The sequence below is a fragment of the Oryctolagus cuniculus genome, chromosome 3 (assembly GCF_964237555.1).
Source record: "Oryctolagus cuniculus chromosome 3, mOryCun1.1, whole genome shotgun sequence".
NCBI lineage: Eukaryota > Metazoa > Chordata > Mammalia > Lagomorpha > Leporidae > Oryctolagus > Oryctolagus cuniculus.
Window position 1 is genome coordinate 24,171,673 of NC_091434.1, and position 17,841 is coordinate 24,189,513.

General features: G+C 40.2%; 1 protein-coding gene across 2 annotated transcripts in view; it reads left to right on the forward strand.

The window, feature by feature from the left end:
- Positions 1-5,350: 5,350 nt before the first annotated feature.
- The window catches only part of ABCA12 (ATP binding cassette subfamily A member 12), a 183,853-nt gene continuing 171,362 nt past the window's right edge, over positions 5,351-17,841 (forward strand). Inside the window, exon 1 of one of the 2 annotated variants that reach the window (XM_051848235.2) lies at positions 5,351-5,929. In XM_051848235.2, coding sequence (XP_051704195.1) covers positions 5,861-5,929 — 69 coding nt within the window. In that variant the 5' untranslated portion in view covers positions 5,351-5,860. The remainder of the gene's footprint in view (positions 5,930-17,841) is intronic. The other variant, XM_051848234.2, reaches the window with a different exon arrangement.

Consider the following 17,841-nt stretch of genomic DNA (forward strand, 5'->3'; position numbering starts at 1 on the left):
TAGAGAATTGGATTTGCAGACACTGGAACTTGAGTTCAAATCACCACACGGACACTTGTTAGCTGTGTGACCCAGGGAATCTATTTGACCTATGCTTGCCCGTCTGTGGAGATATAATATTGACCTCAGGATTTATCATAAGGATTAGATTCTGTAAGTGCTGAATATCTCATAGCACCTTATTAATGTACAAGTCAATTAATGGTAAAAAAATAACATGATGGCATTGATGCTATGGTAAAAATCAATTTGGAGGAAAAGGAGTAAAATTATAGCTCTGGTTGCCAATAAAATTCCTATTTTACTCACTTATTAACTCATTTGTACATTGTTTTCCTGTCCAAATGGTGGTTTCAGGTCTCAACTTCAATTAATATCTCATTTTATTAACGTTTTTCCTCTTCCTTCAGCATCAGTTTTATCATACTCTATCCTTTTTAAAAACATTTATTTATTTATTTATTTATTTATTTGAAAGGCAGAGTGACAGAGAAAAAGAAAGAGAGTCAGACAGACAGAGAGATCAATATTCCATCTGCTGGTTCACTCCCTAAATGGCTAGAACCCCAAGGGCTGTGCCAGGCTGAAACCAGGAGCCAGGAACTCCATCCAGGTCTCCCACTAATGTGCCAGAAACTTAAGAATTTGGGTCATCATCCAAGGCCTTCAAGGCACATTATCAGGAATTTGAATCGGAAGCACAGAGTAGCCAAGACTCGAACCAGGAACTCTTGAAATGGGATGTGGGTGTCCCAAGCTGCTGCTTAACAAGCTGTGCCACAATGTCCTTCCCCCCCACACACTGTCATCTTAGAAATGCTGCCAAGAACTTCATTCTAAATCATCATTATGGTCTGCTCTTTAGCTTTAGGTCTCTAACTCCTTGGTTTTTATCCTATACTACTTCAAACCAGCTCTCAGTTCTGGTCAGTCCAGAGTTCTCCCCAATCTTCAGGATATAGAATTAATTGTCAGCTCTTGATGTTTCATAAGACATGCTCCTTGTATCCAAGGGCCTCAGTGAATAGATGAAGAGACAGGAGGAGATGGTTATCTTTATGAACACAGGTTTATGGGAGAACAGATGAAGAAGTGATTAATTCAGCCAGGCTTGGGGCGGTGACGAGAAGTGACGAGAAAGACGCCAAGAGGAAGTAACACTTGAGTGAGTCCTTCATAGAATGAGCTCAATTTCATTTTGGGCAGCGAGAACAGCATGACCAAAACCTGAAAGTGAACAGTCCTCCTGTGAGGCACACAACAGATGGCAGGAGGGATGGTGAGGGTGGAGAGACACCTGATGAAGCTGGCAGGAGCCAGGCTGCGAAGTGCTTTGCTGTTCCACGAGAAGCAGAAAAGCGGAGCCTTCCTCTCCCCGAGTTCCTGGAGCGTTTGTTCTTTGTGCTCTCATTTTGGCAATAATTTTTTATGTATAAACTTAAAAAAATCTAGAACCAAAGGAAAAAAACACCCTCTGAGTTCTTTCCTTTTCAGCTTTCTTTTGGAGTGTATAGCATGAGATTGGAGACAATAAGACACAGAGATTTAAAATGCTATAGAATTCGAGTTTCCTCTCTGCTATTTCCACTGACCCCTCTTCTAACTGGATTTAGGCCAGTCATGGCACCTCTAAATGTCACTTTCTTCCTCTGGAAATGGGGAGAGTAACAATTTCTGTACAATAAGGCTCCTTTGATAATTCAAGTGCTTAAGCAAGTCTTTGCTACTCAATTATTCAGTGAGCATTAATTGACAAATTAATTAATCTAGCACAGAACCTGTGCTAGATTTCTATTATACAATGACAAGTAGTTAGTAACTTTGTAGTGCCATAACTATCTGTATTATCATTTTTAAAAGATCGATTTATTTATTAGAAATGCAGAGTGACAGGGAGAGACAAGAGAGAGCTCTTCCATATACTGGTTCTATCCCCAAATACCTGCATCAGCCACGGCTGGGCTAGGCCTAAGTCAGGAGCCAGGAACTCCATCTGGATATGACACATGGATGGCTGGAGCCCAAACACTTGGGCCATAATCCACTGCCTTCCCAGGTTCATTAGCAGGAAACTGAACTGCTGGGTCTTGAACTGGCACTCCTTATGGGATGTCCATGTTTAATCCATCATGCCACAATACCAGCTCCCTTATTATTATGAATATAGATTGTTAAGATATTCTATTGAGAAAACTTAGTGTGTTTTAGCCACGTTAGTACCTATTTGTGTTCGGACCAATTCTCTCCCTGGTCCTGGAATGTGCTACATGATTGGCTGACTGAGAAGTGGTGCCACACCCAATGTTCATGGAGCCCAGTCATTCACACGGTTGTACAGCCCAGGAAGAGCCATTGTTTTAACTGTGCTCAGTTGGCACAGTGACCCTGGGCGTCTCTAGATGAGAGTGACCTCAGAAGAATGACCATGTATGCTCAAAACTAGTTTTGACATTGCCTAGTCAAATTTGAGATTGCTCAATTAAAAAAAAAAAAAAAAACAAACTTGTTATTACAAGAGCTCAGGACAGTAGAATTCCAGAATCCCAGGATTCTGTGATAGAGATATATATTTGTTTTTACTGCTGGTGAAGTGAACACACAAAAGCAAAGACTGCATAATCTTGGATAGAGGTGATAATTTCTTGCTTGAGGAAGAGGCGCATTTATTGATCTCTGAGGAGCAGTGTCACCAGCAGCAGAGAGAGGAGATTTAGGTAGATACTGTGAATTGAAACCTGAAAGTCCCCCTTTAAAGGTGAGTTGGGTCTCTTGCCTCTGGTAGAAGCACTGGAGCAACTGAGCAATATGTGGCAGACCACCACGGTCATGCTAAGCCAAGTAAGATTAACTTCTCAGAATATCTCTGAGAATAAAATCTGTAACAGTTTATGGGTAAGCAAACTTTTCCTCTTGTGTATTGTATTAGTATAACTTTGCCTTTGTTTATTTGCTGCTCAGTTTAGTTTTGGCTATGTATCCTGGATGCAGATTATTTCTAGTTACCAATTATCTTCTCTTTCCTCAAGGGAAACTCAAGTTATCTGCAGGGCACCCCAACCTACAACCAGGAGTGGGGTACAAAGCTACATCCTCTTCTGTGCAAAAAAGAATTCACAGTCTTTATTTTTGCACATTCTTCTTCCTGTTTCCATATTAGTTGGCCTAATAATTACTTCAGGGTCTGTTCTAAGCAGAGTTTATGGTATTTGTTTATGGAAGCTGCAGATACCAAGACTAATGCAATGATTTTCTAACATGGTTTTTTTTTTTTTTTTTTTTTAAAGGAAAACATTTATTTTTACTTATTTTTAAAATTGATGTTTCATTTCTTTTTTTTTTTTTTAATTTATTTAATGAGCATAAATTTCCAAAGTACAGCTTATGGACCACAATAGCCTTCTCCCCCCCGCCCGTGTCTTCCCTCCCATCCACAATGCTCCCCTCTCCCACTCCCTCTTCCCTTCCCCTTCACATCACAATTAATTTTCAATTATCTTTATATACAGAAGATCAATTTAGCGTACTAACATGGTATTTTTAAAGATGTTTTAAAATTTTCTCTTAAAAGAAATCTGTAAACTTGAGAATAGAAGCACATGTGGTTGATAATAGATCTTGATGTTCAGAAAGAGGCAAAATTTAAAATTATGATTGTCTAATGTACCCCATTGTAAACTTCTAATTATGTTTTGTGAAAGATTGCCCCAGTCTCCAGGGAAATGTGTGTGATGTTTAGATTTGGGACATAGTACAAAGGAATATGTTAATATACCCAACACCTAATATACAGCTTTGAAATTACATTGAAATAGATCTGGAAAATCTTGGGTTGTAATAAATTACATTATCTTCATTAGAAAACTAGAGGCAGTGGATAAAGGTGTCCAGGAAGGAAAACAACTTGAGAGACTTAACTGAAGTTAGACAATCAACCAGACACAAAACGACTCTGTGATTACACTGGGAGAAGCCACGTGGAGCTTTTCAAGATGACCTCTCACCTGCATCAGTCACGTGGTGAGTCAGTACTTTTTCACCTGGAGTAACCTGACTGAATAAAGTGAAGCTATGCCTGCAGCTTCTCAAAGCGTGTACAGTCACATCCCCAAATGCCACCTTATCTTTACAACTAAGTAATGTTTGTGAACCAAAGCACTCCTGATTTGCAGACCGCGACAGCAGTGAAAGAAGGCAGGGAAGCAGCAGCCCTAGTCATTCTCAGATTGTGAAAGCCAGACAAATCTTGGTGACCACGCCCCAGGTGGAATGAGGAGGGCATTATCTCAAGGACCCTCAATTGTTTGAATACCTTGTCTTTAACCTACTCCAGAAAAAATAATAAAGAACCAAATTCTAGATATTCAGGACAGACTGATTGTGGGAATTGGGTTTGGAGAGCTTTATCACATCAGGGACAGAGACAATGCTGAGGAATTGGACATGTGACTTCTTAGCTCCGGTCAGCTCCAGGCTGGCTGCCATCAGCTTTGCAGAGTCGGCATGGAGACTAGGCAGTCACACCAGCAATTACTCCAGGTTTAAAGGGAGAACTTAAACAATGCCTTACCTGTGTCTGGATCAGTCAGGGCAAGGTGGGAGGACCTGAGGAGAATTTCATCAAACAAGTCTCAGCTCAAACATTTGTAGTTTTACTCAATTACATCCAAATCTGAGTATTGAGCACCATGAAGGCAGTGATACAAAATAATCTATAGCCTCAAAAAATTTACAATACAGTGAGAAAAATAGGACATAGCAAAAAATAAGGCAAAAAAAGTGAGTTTCTTAAGAGAGATAGCAACATCAAACAATGCTGGATTCTAAAGCCACAGAGAATATACTTTATGGCTTACCTAAAGAGGTTTCATGGAAGATATCAGCTTGGAGTAATTGTGAGACATAGGAACCTAGAGAGGGAGTGGGGCATCCCGCGTAGAGAAGATAGCAGAAATATCCCTCTAACTCCAATAGCCTGAAGCAACATGGCTTTCCTGTAACAGACACAGAACTCTTCCCCCAGCAAAATGAAAGGGTCCACCATTTGTCATTTATGTCTCCTACAGAAGCCAACCTCTTGTTTTCTGCATTAAATGTAAATTTGTGATAGAAGTTAGGGCTTCGCCATCTGGTCACTTCTCCGCAACTCAATGCATTATACTTTAGGTTAAAGATGGTACTTTCCCTAGGATATCTAATGATGGCCTGAGATTCAGAGCTTCTTAAACTGAGCACTGGTCTTACTGACTTAAAACATCTTAATGACATTTTGAGTCACTGGGCTCAAAGTCTGTGCCCAGAGTCTGTAAAATACTCTGCCCTGCCTCTGTCAGAGGAGGTTCTATGTGCTGGGAAGGAGGCAAGAGAATGTAGGACAAGTCCTACTGGCCTGGCCAGGGTCCCACCTAATTCCTTATGACGTGTCTAGTGCAGGTGACACGTTCTTTAAGGTGTGGATAGGCAGTTAATTTCATGGAGAGTAGGAGGTGTAAGTTTGGTGTAGTGTTTTTTTTTTCTTTACAGTGGGGCATTATCTGAACGATACTCATTCTCTCTTGAGTCTGGACTTCATGCAACAAGCAGCAACTGGATATTATTTTAAAATAAGCACAAGCCATCAAAAGACACTGATCTGGGTCCTTCTTTTGGAGGAACCATTGAGAAGTGCTTCTTGGTCAAGAACTAACCAAAGGAAAACTCCAGCAGGAAGAGAAGAACTGTGGGTTTCTCACCCCAGCCACCACAGAAGCTATGCCGTGAAAAGACTCGACACATTGACACACAGCCAGTGGGACCGGGTGTTGATTCCTCTTTGGAGGTTTGGAGGGAAAGAGAAAAATTCCCTCACTGAGGTATTTGAAGGATGACTTCCCATTTTCGGCAGCTTCGGATCCTGGTCTGGAAAAATTGGCTTGGTGTCAAAAGACAGCCGGTGAGTAAAAATAGAGTGACGGTGTGGGGCACGGGGCACTACTCCAGGCAATCCTAAAATATGAAGTTAATGAGAAGTAAAGAGAGAAGAGTTTAAGGGCACTTGCCAAAGCAGGAAATAAGATATTTAGGATTCATCCCTCCATCTGTCTTTTAACTAATGGGGCAAGCCTTAACATGCTTCAAAGCAGCCTTTTGATTTCAGTAAATTAAGAGTAAACCAGGACATGCCGTAGGCAAAGAAAAGGATGTGCCTTGTTACTGGTTGAACTGAGACTAGTGTTGAATTCTGGGTTTAGGCCAGAGTATTTTCAGAATTTTCTTAAATTCAGTTTAAAAATGATGAATGAAGCAAGGTATCATTTGAAAGGAACAATAAATGAAAAAGAAACGTACTGGAAAACCAAAAGCAATAGAAAGCTTGGTTGAAAAGTAAGCTAGAAAGCAGAAATAGTGTGAAGGCTGTTAGTATAGAAAAACTTCTAAGAAATTTTAACATCTAAAAATCACTTATTGGAAATGCCACACAAGAGTGTATTTATGGCCATGATAGAAGAGTGTGATTGAATCATCTAACTTTACTGCCGCAGTCTGTGTTTTCTTTGCTCATTGCAACATCTTTTTTGTGCTCTTACACTAATACTTGCTTTTTAAATTACAATGCCAGCTGTTATCCACAGTAGACAGAATTCAGGGAGACTGAGAAAGAAGTTTCTGTGGATTTCCATATGCTTAGGACAATGTTTAAAAAAGCATAAAAGCCCAAAAAGGCATTCATAGACTTCATTTTGATGTGATAATTCCAAGATTTAAATGAGTAATGTAAATATTATGCAAATGATATGCATTACAGAAACCAACTTTTATCTATGCACCTTATCTCACTCCAGGCTTACCTGCAATGTCAGATGCCTTGCTTGAATGTTCTGATACATGTACTCATGGAGGAAAGTAGGTAGTCATTTAGCTTTGTGAATTTGGTGGTATCACATAATTGCATGGGTGTGAAGTGTGGACAAAAAACTATAAAATCATTATAATACTGTGTTTTAGTGGCAAAAAGACAAAAGACAGAAAATCCCCTTGAATATCACACAGTTCATTCTGTGTGGCATTCAGTAGGAATGGGGTTTGTGACATTGGCCAGAGGATGAAGGCTGGGTTTTTCCCATGATGTATGTGGCACATGACAATTTCTCCAAGTACTAATTTGCCCACGTATAAAATGGGCGTGTGTTCTATTGTCTCTAGCCTTAGTGCTGTAAGAACCAAATGTACTCATGTATTTCAAAGTAATTTATAAATGGAGAAAAACTCAGTTAAATAGATTATTGAGGGTTTGGGGGCAATATGTGTATCATATTTTTAAATTCAGATCAATGGCAAGAAGGAATGCAGGATAAGAGAGTGTGAAAGAGAAGAAATTTATCTACAGTAAGTTTTTTTTTTTTTTTTTTTTTTTTTTGACATGCAGAGTGGACAGAGAGACAGAGAGACAGAGAGAAAGGTCTTCCTTTGCTGTTGGTTCACCCTCCAATGGCTGCCGTGGCCGCTGCGCTGCGGCCGGCGCACCACGCTGATCCGATGGCAGGAGCCAGGTGCTTCTCCTGGTCTCCCATGGGGTGCAGGGCCCAAGGACTTGGGCCATCCTCCACTGCACTCCCTGGCCACAGCAGAGAGCTGGCCTGGAAGAGGGGCAACCAGCACAGAATCCGGCGCCCCGACCAGGACTAGAACCCGGTGTGCCGGCCCTGCAAGGCGGAGGATTAGCCTAGTGAGCCGCGGCGCCGGCCTACAGTAAAGTTCCTAAATGATGCAAATTCAACATGTAAAAGCAAATCATGGAAGAACTATAAACTGGTATCTGTTACTGGCAGTAACCTGAATGCTGAGCCTGGATGCTTTCCATACAATGGTATTTTAGATAAGAAATTACCCAAATGCTCCCCCAATTTCTCATGAATAAATTTTTGTCATTGAAAAAAATTCACATTTGGGAATTTTATTGACCAGCTCCTTCCTCATCTGTAAAATAAATTTAAAATTTACAGTCTGTGTAAGAACTAGACATGGTCAGGCCAGCGTTGTGGCTCACTTGGTTAATCCTCCACCTGCGGTGCTGTCATCCCATATGGGTGCCGGGTTCTAGTCCTGGCTGCTCCTCTTCCAGTCCAGCTCTCTGCTGTGGCCCGGGAGGGCAGTGGAGGATGGCCCAAGTGTTTGGGCCCCTGCACCCATGTGGGAAACCAGGAGGAAGCACCTGGCTCCTGACTTCGGATTGGTGCAGCGCTGGCTGTAGCAGCCATTTGGGGAGTGAACCAACAGAAGGAAGACCTTTCTCTCTCTTTGTCTCTGTCTCTCTCTCACTATCTAACTCTATCAGTCAAATAAATAAATAAACAAAAGAATTAGACATGGTCACCCATCAAGCAATCCCCTTTTAATGCAAGTAATCTTATCTCTCTATTTATAAACATTTTGAAAATTGAACTTTAAAAATATATTTTTGGACCTAGGAAAATAGAAATCAAGTTGTATGACCCTGGAGATGAATAATCCTTACTGAAAGCTTGTAACAAGTAGCAGCATCACTATCATGGCAACCTTACCTAATTTTAAAAAGAGATTCTGTTACAAAGCAAGATAGTGGGAAGACTAATCTGTGGGGGAAGGAGTTAGGAGTCTGTGAATGGACAAAAAAAAAATATCACATCCGGGGGAGAAAAAGAAAAAGAAAGAAGCCTTAGACCCATTAAGAGAGACTGGGGATTAGGCCGGCGCCGCGGCTCACTAGGCTAATCCTCCACCTAGCGGCGCTGGCACACCGGGTTCTAGTCCCGGTTGGGGCGCCAGATTCTGTCCCAGTTGCCCCTCTTCCAGGCCAGCTCTCTGCTGTGGCCCGGGAAGGCAGTGGAGGATGGCCCAAGTCCTTGGGCCCTGCACCCCTTGGGAGACCAGGATAAGCACCTGGCTCCTGGCTTCTGATTGGGGCGGTGCGCTGGCCGCAGCGCGCCAGCCGTGGCGGCCATTGGAGGGTGAACCAACTGCAAAAGAAGACCCTTCTCTCTGTCTCTCTCTCTCTCACTGTCCACTCTGCCTGTAAAAAAAGAAAGAAAGTATATATCTTTATTAGTAAAGGAAATCCTAGAATTGGTGTAGTTCAGACATCCACATCCCAAAGAGTTCTTGGGTTCCATTCCTGATTCCAGCTACAGATTCCAGTGAATGAGGACACTGGCTCAAAGTCAGATTTCCCCAGTCACAGGTGGATTCTTTCCACTATCTGCCTACTCTTTACTGCTCCTGAGTTGTGTTTCTTTTCTCAGAACTCTCTGGATGTCATTCAATGTTCAGGCCACCAAAGAAGAAACCATATGTGCAAAGGGGGTCTTAGATTTGCCTTTTTGGAAACATATTTGATAATAGAAATTAGTATTTACATTGGAAAAATGAATACTAATGGAGAGTGAAATAACACATGAAGAACCAACAGAAAGATTAGGTAATTGAGAAAATCAATCAGACACAGTTGCTACCCTACTGGGCTTACAATATAACTCTACAAATAATAGGAAAAAAGTGATGATACTTTCTGGAGGAGAGGATTAAAAACATGGAGGCTCACCTAATGAGATACTGGCTAATGACAGGAATCAGTCCTTGTTTAGCAGAGACCTCAGGCTGAAAAATTAATACAAGGAGAGAATTTATTGTTCTTTAAGAAGATGGGTCCCAATAGACATATCAAGGAGTGATTTCAGGTCTCTATGGACGTGGACTGTAATCCCAGACTTCTGATTTGATGAAGACATTAACATTAGTTAACTAAGAAATTAGCATCAACTGTTTATTTCTGTTGAAACTGTTTAGCTAGGCACTCATACTTGAGTTCAGTTGATGACAAAATCAGATTTTCTATTATAGACATTGCCACAGCTTTGACCTTGTAAATATTTTATTGGTTGACTGATATGAGCGGCAGAGAGACACAGATACACACATACACACACATAGAAGAGGGAGAGAGAATTCCATCCGTTGGTTTACTTTGAATGTCTGGGCTGGGGTCAGAATCAGGAGCCTGGAGCTCAATCCCATTCTCTATGTGGGAGAAACTCAATCACTTGATATGTCACCACTACTTTCTGGGTCTGCTAAAGCAAGAAGCTGGAGTCAGGAACTAGAGCTGGATATCAAACTCAGATACTCTGATGTGGGGTACAAGTGTCTTAACTACCTGGACATCTGCCAGCTTTGACTGACATTTTGGATCGAGCTTGAAAATTCTTTCCCCAGTTTCTTCCTTCTCATACAACTTCCTTTCACAGTGACTAGACAAAGAGGAAGCTTTAGCTTAAGGATTTTGGAGCAGTGTGATCTATGCATTAAAATAATGTATATGTTAAAATAATTTGGGATTAAATCCTAATCCTAATTTCATTCTAAACCAGATAAAAATAAAGTAGGTCCTGCATAATTCACTCAACTATGTGATCACATTTTCCAACTTCTTTTAGCTCTTCTGGTTCCGGACAACTTACTTCTATAATCTCTTTTAAATGCACAAAAGTACTAGTATTAACTGTTGATTATGATTCCTGACACATAATAGAAGTAAGTATTTTATTTTATTTTATTTTTAAAGATTTATTTGAAAGACAGAGTTACAGAGAGAGGTAGAGACACAGAGAGAAGTCTTCCACCCGCTGGTTCACTGCCAGATGGCTGCAACAGCTGGAGCTGTGCTTATCCAAAGCCAGGAGCCAGGAGCTTCTTCTGGGTCTCCCACATTGGTGCAGGGGCCCAAGGACTTGGGCCATCTCCTACTGCTATCCCAGGCCATAGCAGAGAGCTGGATCAGAAGAGGAACAGCTGGACTCAAACTAGTGCCCATATAGGATGCTGGTGCTTCAGACCAGGGCTTTAATCAACTGTGCCAAGTGCTGGCCCCATAAATGAAATGAGTATTTTATTAATTTAGTTGATCAATAACAACAAATGAGGTCAAGATGTTTCAGAATTATGAGAAATTGAGAAATAAACTGCTTTATACCCCAATAAAAATGGTGCTTCCACATATATTATAAAAAATTTTGACTCTCTAAAATACATTATAATCTATAAGAATGGAATTCAGAAAACTTTCTTGATTTCAGTTTTTAAAAGAGGCATTAATTTGGACTGCACTGTTGAATGGTAGAAAGTCCAGTTGATTGAGAACTTTGCCATTTGTATTCCCTCATTCTGGGATAATGAAAAGTTATGATTCTAGGTTGAAGAAACACCTTTAAATGACTTCTAATACTTTCTAGCATTGAAATAATAAAAACCTATTTTATTAGTTTTAAGGCTGAACTAATAAAAGGAGAGTATTCAGATCAGAAAGAATCAGTAATCTATTCTGCAATGATTCATTTGTATATAACTTAATTTCTATTTGTGCTGGTGCTAAAACCAGACTCCCTGAGTTCATTTAGGGAGTGGGTTGTGGAAAGAAAGCCTATTAATTCCTTTAAAATTCTATTCTTCTATCTGTCTGTTTTTGTTAGATGAGGTAATACATACTGCATTTTTTAAAAGATTTCTTTATTTATTTGGAAGGCAAAATTACAGAGAGGCAGAGGCAGAGAGAGAGAGAGAAACCTTCCATTCACTGGTTCACTTTCTAGATGGCCACAATGGCCAGAGCTGAGCCAATCTGATGCCAGGAGCCAGGAGCTTCTTCCACGTCTCTCATGTGGGTACAGGGATTCAAGGACTTGGGCTATCTTCTACCTCTTTCTCAGGTAATTAGCAGGGAGCTGGATCAGAAGTGGAGCAGCTGGGACTCGAACTAGCACCCATAGGGGATGCCAGCACTGCAGGCAGCAGCTTTACCCACAGCACTGGCCTCAATATTGCATGTTTAACATAGCGCACTGCACATTTCTAAATAGTCAATATATGTCAACAATTACCATTTGAAGCACTATTTGAATTTTACATTAATTATATGAAGGCCACTTGATAATAAGAATTAATTGTAGAGAAGATTTGGAGCAATATTTAACAGAGAATTATTGCAGTTACTCAGGAGGAGGAGGGATTTGGTTCTCTTCAAATATTTACAGAATTCTCATGGGAAGAGGAGGCCAAACTTAGACAAATGAGTAATAGTCATGAAGTAAGATTTCACATCAGTAAAGGCAGAGATATCAGACAATACGAATTGTCCAATTATAAGACTCATGAGACAATGAAATTATTGTCATTGGAGGCATTCAAGTAGAGGTTCTAACTGTCAATGTGCTGGAGTCATATTCTGGACCTATTTCTGTTTCTGAAATATTCCACCCTCATCCCCATCGATGGGTCTTCAACCATCCATTTCCTCTATTTCAATGGCTCTCGCTGCTTTTTCACACTCCATCTGGTACACATTATTTTCAATACTGCCTGATCCTTTTTATTTTTCAGATTTTAGACTCAGCTTTTCTTGATGTATCTTCCTCTTAAAACTCATTATTTCTACATTGTTGCATTATCCATTACATTCTATTAAAATTATTCTTTTTTAATCAATTTTAAAAGATTTATTTATATGAAAGGCAGAGTTACAGAGAGGCAGAGGCTCAGAAAGAGAGGGAGAGGTCTTCCATCTGCTGGTTTACTCCCCAAATGGCCAGAGCTGGGCCTAACTGAAGCCAGGAGCCTAGAGCTTCTTCTGTCTCCCACCTGAGTACAGGAATATGCTTGGGCCATCTTCCGTTGTTTTCCCAGGTGCATTAGCAGGGATCTGGATCCGAAGTGGAGCAGTTGGGATTCAAACCATATGGGATGCCAGCACTACAGGCAGCGGCTTAACCCACTACACCAAAGCGCCAGCCCCTATAATTATTATTTTTAATATTTCCTTTCCTCAAAAGGTTGAAAATTTTAGTTGTTCTATCTCAGTGTCTGGAATACAATGAGTGCCTAAAATAGAAAAAAGATTAAAGATTTATTTATTTGAGAGACAGTGTTAGAAAGAGAGGGTGAGAGGGAGAGAGGGAGAGAGAGACTGATTTTCCATCTGCTGGTTCACTCCCCAAATGGTCACAAAGACCAAAGTCAAGAGCCAGGAGCCTGTTTGCAGGTCTCTCATGTGGGTGCAGGGACCTAAGTCCCTGGGCCATCTTTCAGTGTTTTCCCAGTTGCATTAGCAGGTAGCTAGATCAGAGTAGAGCAGCCAGGATTCAAACTGGCACCCATACGGGATGCTGGCCTCACAGGTGGTGGCTTTATCCATTACACCACAACACCACCTCCCTAATAATTTTTTAAGACTTATTTATTTGAAATAGTTACAGAGAGAGAGGGAGAGGGAGAGGGAGAGAGAGGTCATCTATCCACTGGTTCACTGTCCAAATGACCACAACAGCTAGAGTTGAGCCAGGCCAAAACCAGGAGCCTAGAATGCCATCTGGGTCTCTTATGTGAGGGGTAGGGGCCCAAGCACTTGGGCTATCTTCCACTGGTTTCCCAGGCGCATTAGCAGGGAGCACAATTGGAAGTACACCAGCTGGGACTTGACCTGCCTTCCATATGGGAAATTGGCATTTCAGGCAACAGCTTTACCTGCTATGCCAAAATGCCAGCCCCTAATTTTTTGTTGTCTTAACAAATGTGCAAATTTTATATAAATTAGTACTATGTTGCATGTTGAACTCTAAATTTCCTTAAGACTCTCCAAGACTATGATTCCATGATGAAGAATGGAGAACCTTCACCCTAAATATTTTCCTTATATGTTTTCAAAGTTAGGTTAAGTAAACCCTATTGAAATTGAGAAACTGCTGATATTCAGTATTATTCAGTTCTAACATAACCAACTTCAAACCACGCTAGCACAAGGCACACGAACTCAAATGTCTCTAAGGACAAGACGAGCAACATGACTATGCTGACTTAAGGCAGCAGAAAAGTGTGCCATGTATTAATAACTACAGAATGTATGCCTTATTTAAGGAAATTCACACATCATTAACAGCAACAAAACCTGTGTGCAAGAAACAGAACACCTCCGTGAGTACAGGGTTTGTGATCTCTATTCAAGGATCATGGGGCTATGATAATTCATGGAATTTCCAAGTGAAATTTTAAAAGTTTTCTCAAATTTTAAAATATACAGAAAAGCTTATTCATTGGATTCTACTGTCTTTTCTAACATTTCCAGGAAATTGATAGGAAAAAATAACCATAGTGAACAAAAATAGAATCACATGGATTAGTAGGGCATGAAGAATTATGGTAAGGTAATGGAATATGAATGACCCAAAGTTGAAATTTTATGCTTTGCCAAGGTTTTTTCAGAAAATTTGGATTTGGGAAATTTTTTTTTAAAGATTTGAAACAGTAGGTCTTATAGCACATGCAGAATCAAGTGTTACTAGATATGTAAGTCAGTTGTAGCTACTGCAGATCAACTCTAAATGAAACATTTTGAGTGGATTTAGGTCTGCTTCTAAGGACTGCTTCATATTTAAAATTATAAATTTGAGTGGATGGCTTCACTGACTACAAGGCTGCTGAAGTGTGCCCTGGTACCATCATGGTTCCCACACTTAACACCTGTGTGCAACAGAGTGGAGTTCCTTTCCCTTGATCTCTTTTCAAATCCCTTCATTTTTGCTTCCTTGTTAAAATTGATTCCAGATTTTCAAACAGAGATGAAAAGATATTTTAAATCGTTTCTGAGTTTTGTATTTTGAAACAATTTCAAATATCAGGTAAAGTAGCAAGAGCAGTGCAAAGAACTTTTTTCTCCGGCTTTTTGAGATGGATGCTCCATCACCTCGGATATCTTAGGGTGCCTTTTAGACAAACATCATCCAGTATCACCATCAAATCCTCTGACTCAATTCAAGCTTCACCATTTGTTAAAATTGTGTCCTTCATAGTGACGAGAGCCTGTTCAGAACTGTGGGGAGCAACTCGGACTAGACTAAGTTACTGGAATTAAGACTTATTCTATGCATCTGCTCTCCCACAATATGGCGCTGGGAGAGGAGTAAACAACTTCTACACAGCTGCCTCCAGTTCGACCAGTAACCTGCAGGAGCTGATCCTGCTCCTGATTGGAGGAGAGCAGCGTACTCGGCGTATGGGTAGCAGAGTTGGGATTGGTGGAAGAGGACTATAAAGGAGGAGAGAGACAACATGCACCAGGAACATCTAAGGGGAACATCCTGATAACATCTGAGCAGCCCCTGAGAGAGCCGGCTGGCGGTGTGCCGCTCCCCCGCAGAAGTGGGGAAAGTGGCAGGGGGAGCAGCCCTTCCACGGAGGTGGAAGGATCGGCAGCCAACCCGGGAAGAACCAGCAGCAAACCCGGGAAGGGCCGAGCAGACAAAAGAACAGCGCAGGGTCTTGTGTCATTCCTCCACTAAGAGGGGGAGCGACAAGAATCACACGCTGCATCCGTTTTTCATGTCTGTGATCTCCTGCGAGGAAGCAGTTTCTTAGTCTTTCCTGAGTTTTATGGCCCAGGTATTCTTGAACCCATAAAGCTCAGTTGTTTTCTAGAGAATCTGTGATTTCCTCATTTGTAGAGTCAGGGTATTCATTCTTGGTAAGAATGTTCCAGAAATGGTATGTTTTCTTCCCATTGGGTCACATCTGGTGGTACAAGATGTCAATTTGTTTCATTTTGTAAGGAAATATTTTGAGGTTGTGTACACATCCCACTCCTCATTAAGCTTTCAATTCATTTATCCATTTCCTTATATATTCATTTATATCTAAATGGTCAATGGGTTCTTAGTTTATTCATTATATATATTATTTTATTATTATGTATTTAAATTTGCTAGTAGATTAAATTTATGCTCCAAATCATGTCCTTAGATGTGTCCTCCTCATTTTTAAACAATCTCTGAACAGTATATCTATTACATTTCTATCTCTCAATCTGCCTCCATTTGTCCATCCATCTAGCTATCACCTATTTATCATCTATCTATGTATTATGATTCATCTATAATCTTTGTTCCTCTGTCTTCTGCATATATTCTCTACCTCTGTCAGGCTTGGAAATAGTTACATCCCAGTGGCCATGTTCTCATATTTGTCCCCTAAAAGATGCTAGCATTTCTTGGGAAATGGGTATTCTTAGGACTGGGACAAAAAAAGTGCACAACAAATTGTAGATTCAGAAAGCAGAAAAGAAATAAAGATGATCTATACACACTTGTTTGTATCAACATATTATGGCTCCATATACATTTTGGAGGCAAGGCATTCAAGCCCATGTCATTAATTTTAATCTGACATTACAGTGTTCATTCTGGTTTCTCTATTTCCATGTTTCTAATTCCTTTGATGGATAGTGAGGATCCTGGCTCCTCTAGTGGCAACTATGTATCCTTTTTTGGTCAACCTCCCCCACAGGAAATCACGCTCTAGTCACTGCCTCTGTCCTCTTTATGCTTCTCCACTGTACCTGGGTCCTCTCACTGCCAGCAAACTTCTCATCCTGCTGGAGATATGCTTCCCTCACTGGATCACTGTGGCTCCCCCAGTCCCAGTGTGGACACTCAGCTTGCTAGAAGCTACCTACACTTCTGGACTGAATTTTACAGGCAAGGAAGGAAAAGAAAAAGAGAACAGAATTGGACAGCCCAATAGAAAAGAATCCCTAGAGAAATTAAAGAACACAAATGCCATGGGCCCAATATGGAATTGGAAATGACTCAGTGGGTAGACACCCCAAGATGTTGAGAATTTAGCGGAGTGGTATGCAAATAAGGTTCACTGGTAGTATGAAATAATTAAAATATTAGTGAAAAGGCTGAATGTTTAAAAACTGATTTTCTCAAAATTCTCAAGTAGTTCCTAAATATACAGGTGTGAAAGCAATATATTAGGCCTTTCTCCAAACAAATAAGAAGTCATGGCTCATTGGGTTAGTATTTGAATCTTTTGACACTGCATTTGCTTGAAGGTTGTTTATGATAATATTTAGAATGGTGTTGAGAGCAATCCTGCTGCTATGAAAATTTAAATTTTGTTTATTTCTTCTTTTGTAATTAATTTGTCAACCGTAACAGTCCTGAGATCACAGTGTGGAGAGCTTTGTATTTATTACCCTTCTAAAATATAGTATGCAGAAGTGTTCTGCAAACCTCTGTGACCTTGAATCCCCAGGAAACCTTGTGATGATAGATTTGTATATGAGTTTGTTGTGGTTTTTACCTTTGACAGAATCTAAATTGCCTTAAACTTCTCTGATTTATATTTGGGTTTAAAACATGTCTAAAATTAATTTTAAAATTTGCCAGTGCACTCTCATGAAACCACTAAATTAGACCAATCAAAAGACAGCATAAAAATATCCTACAATCTATGTCTTTGATTTGAATGTGGATGTATATTTGTGTTGATATAGCTGATCTCCATCACTGGATTCTCATGAGCTTGCCATAGTAAATGAATAGAGCTCCTAAAATTAGCTATAGGGCATTAAGCCTACTCAGGCAACTGTTCTCTTTAAAAATATAACTATGGCTTCAAATACAAAAAATATAAATCCACAAACATTATTCAGTCTTCTTTATAGTTGCATTTCATAGGAGTCATACAAAATAAAAATAGTACTTGATATCCAGGATTTTTGAAGAACAGATTCTAATTCTCCAGTATACCAGAGACAGGCTAGGATCAGAACATAGCTTTGATTTCTGCAGCACACATATTTTTCCACTACACTTTCTGTAATGCTTTCTTCTCTGCTCCTCAAAGCAGCATGATAATTATTTTTAAAAATCATGGCGTGTTTGTCTTGAGATTAATATACTTGTCTCCCATTGAACCTGCCATTGGACAAATAATCTAACCTTTATTACCCAGGAGAATAAAAAAGGAGTTAGATGAGATCAAAGGTCCTTAGCATCTTCA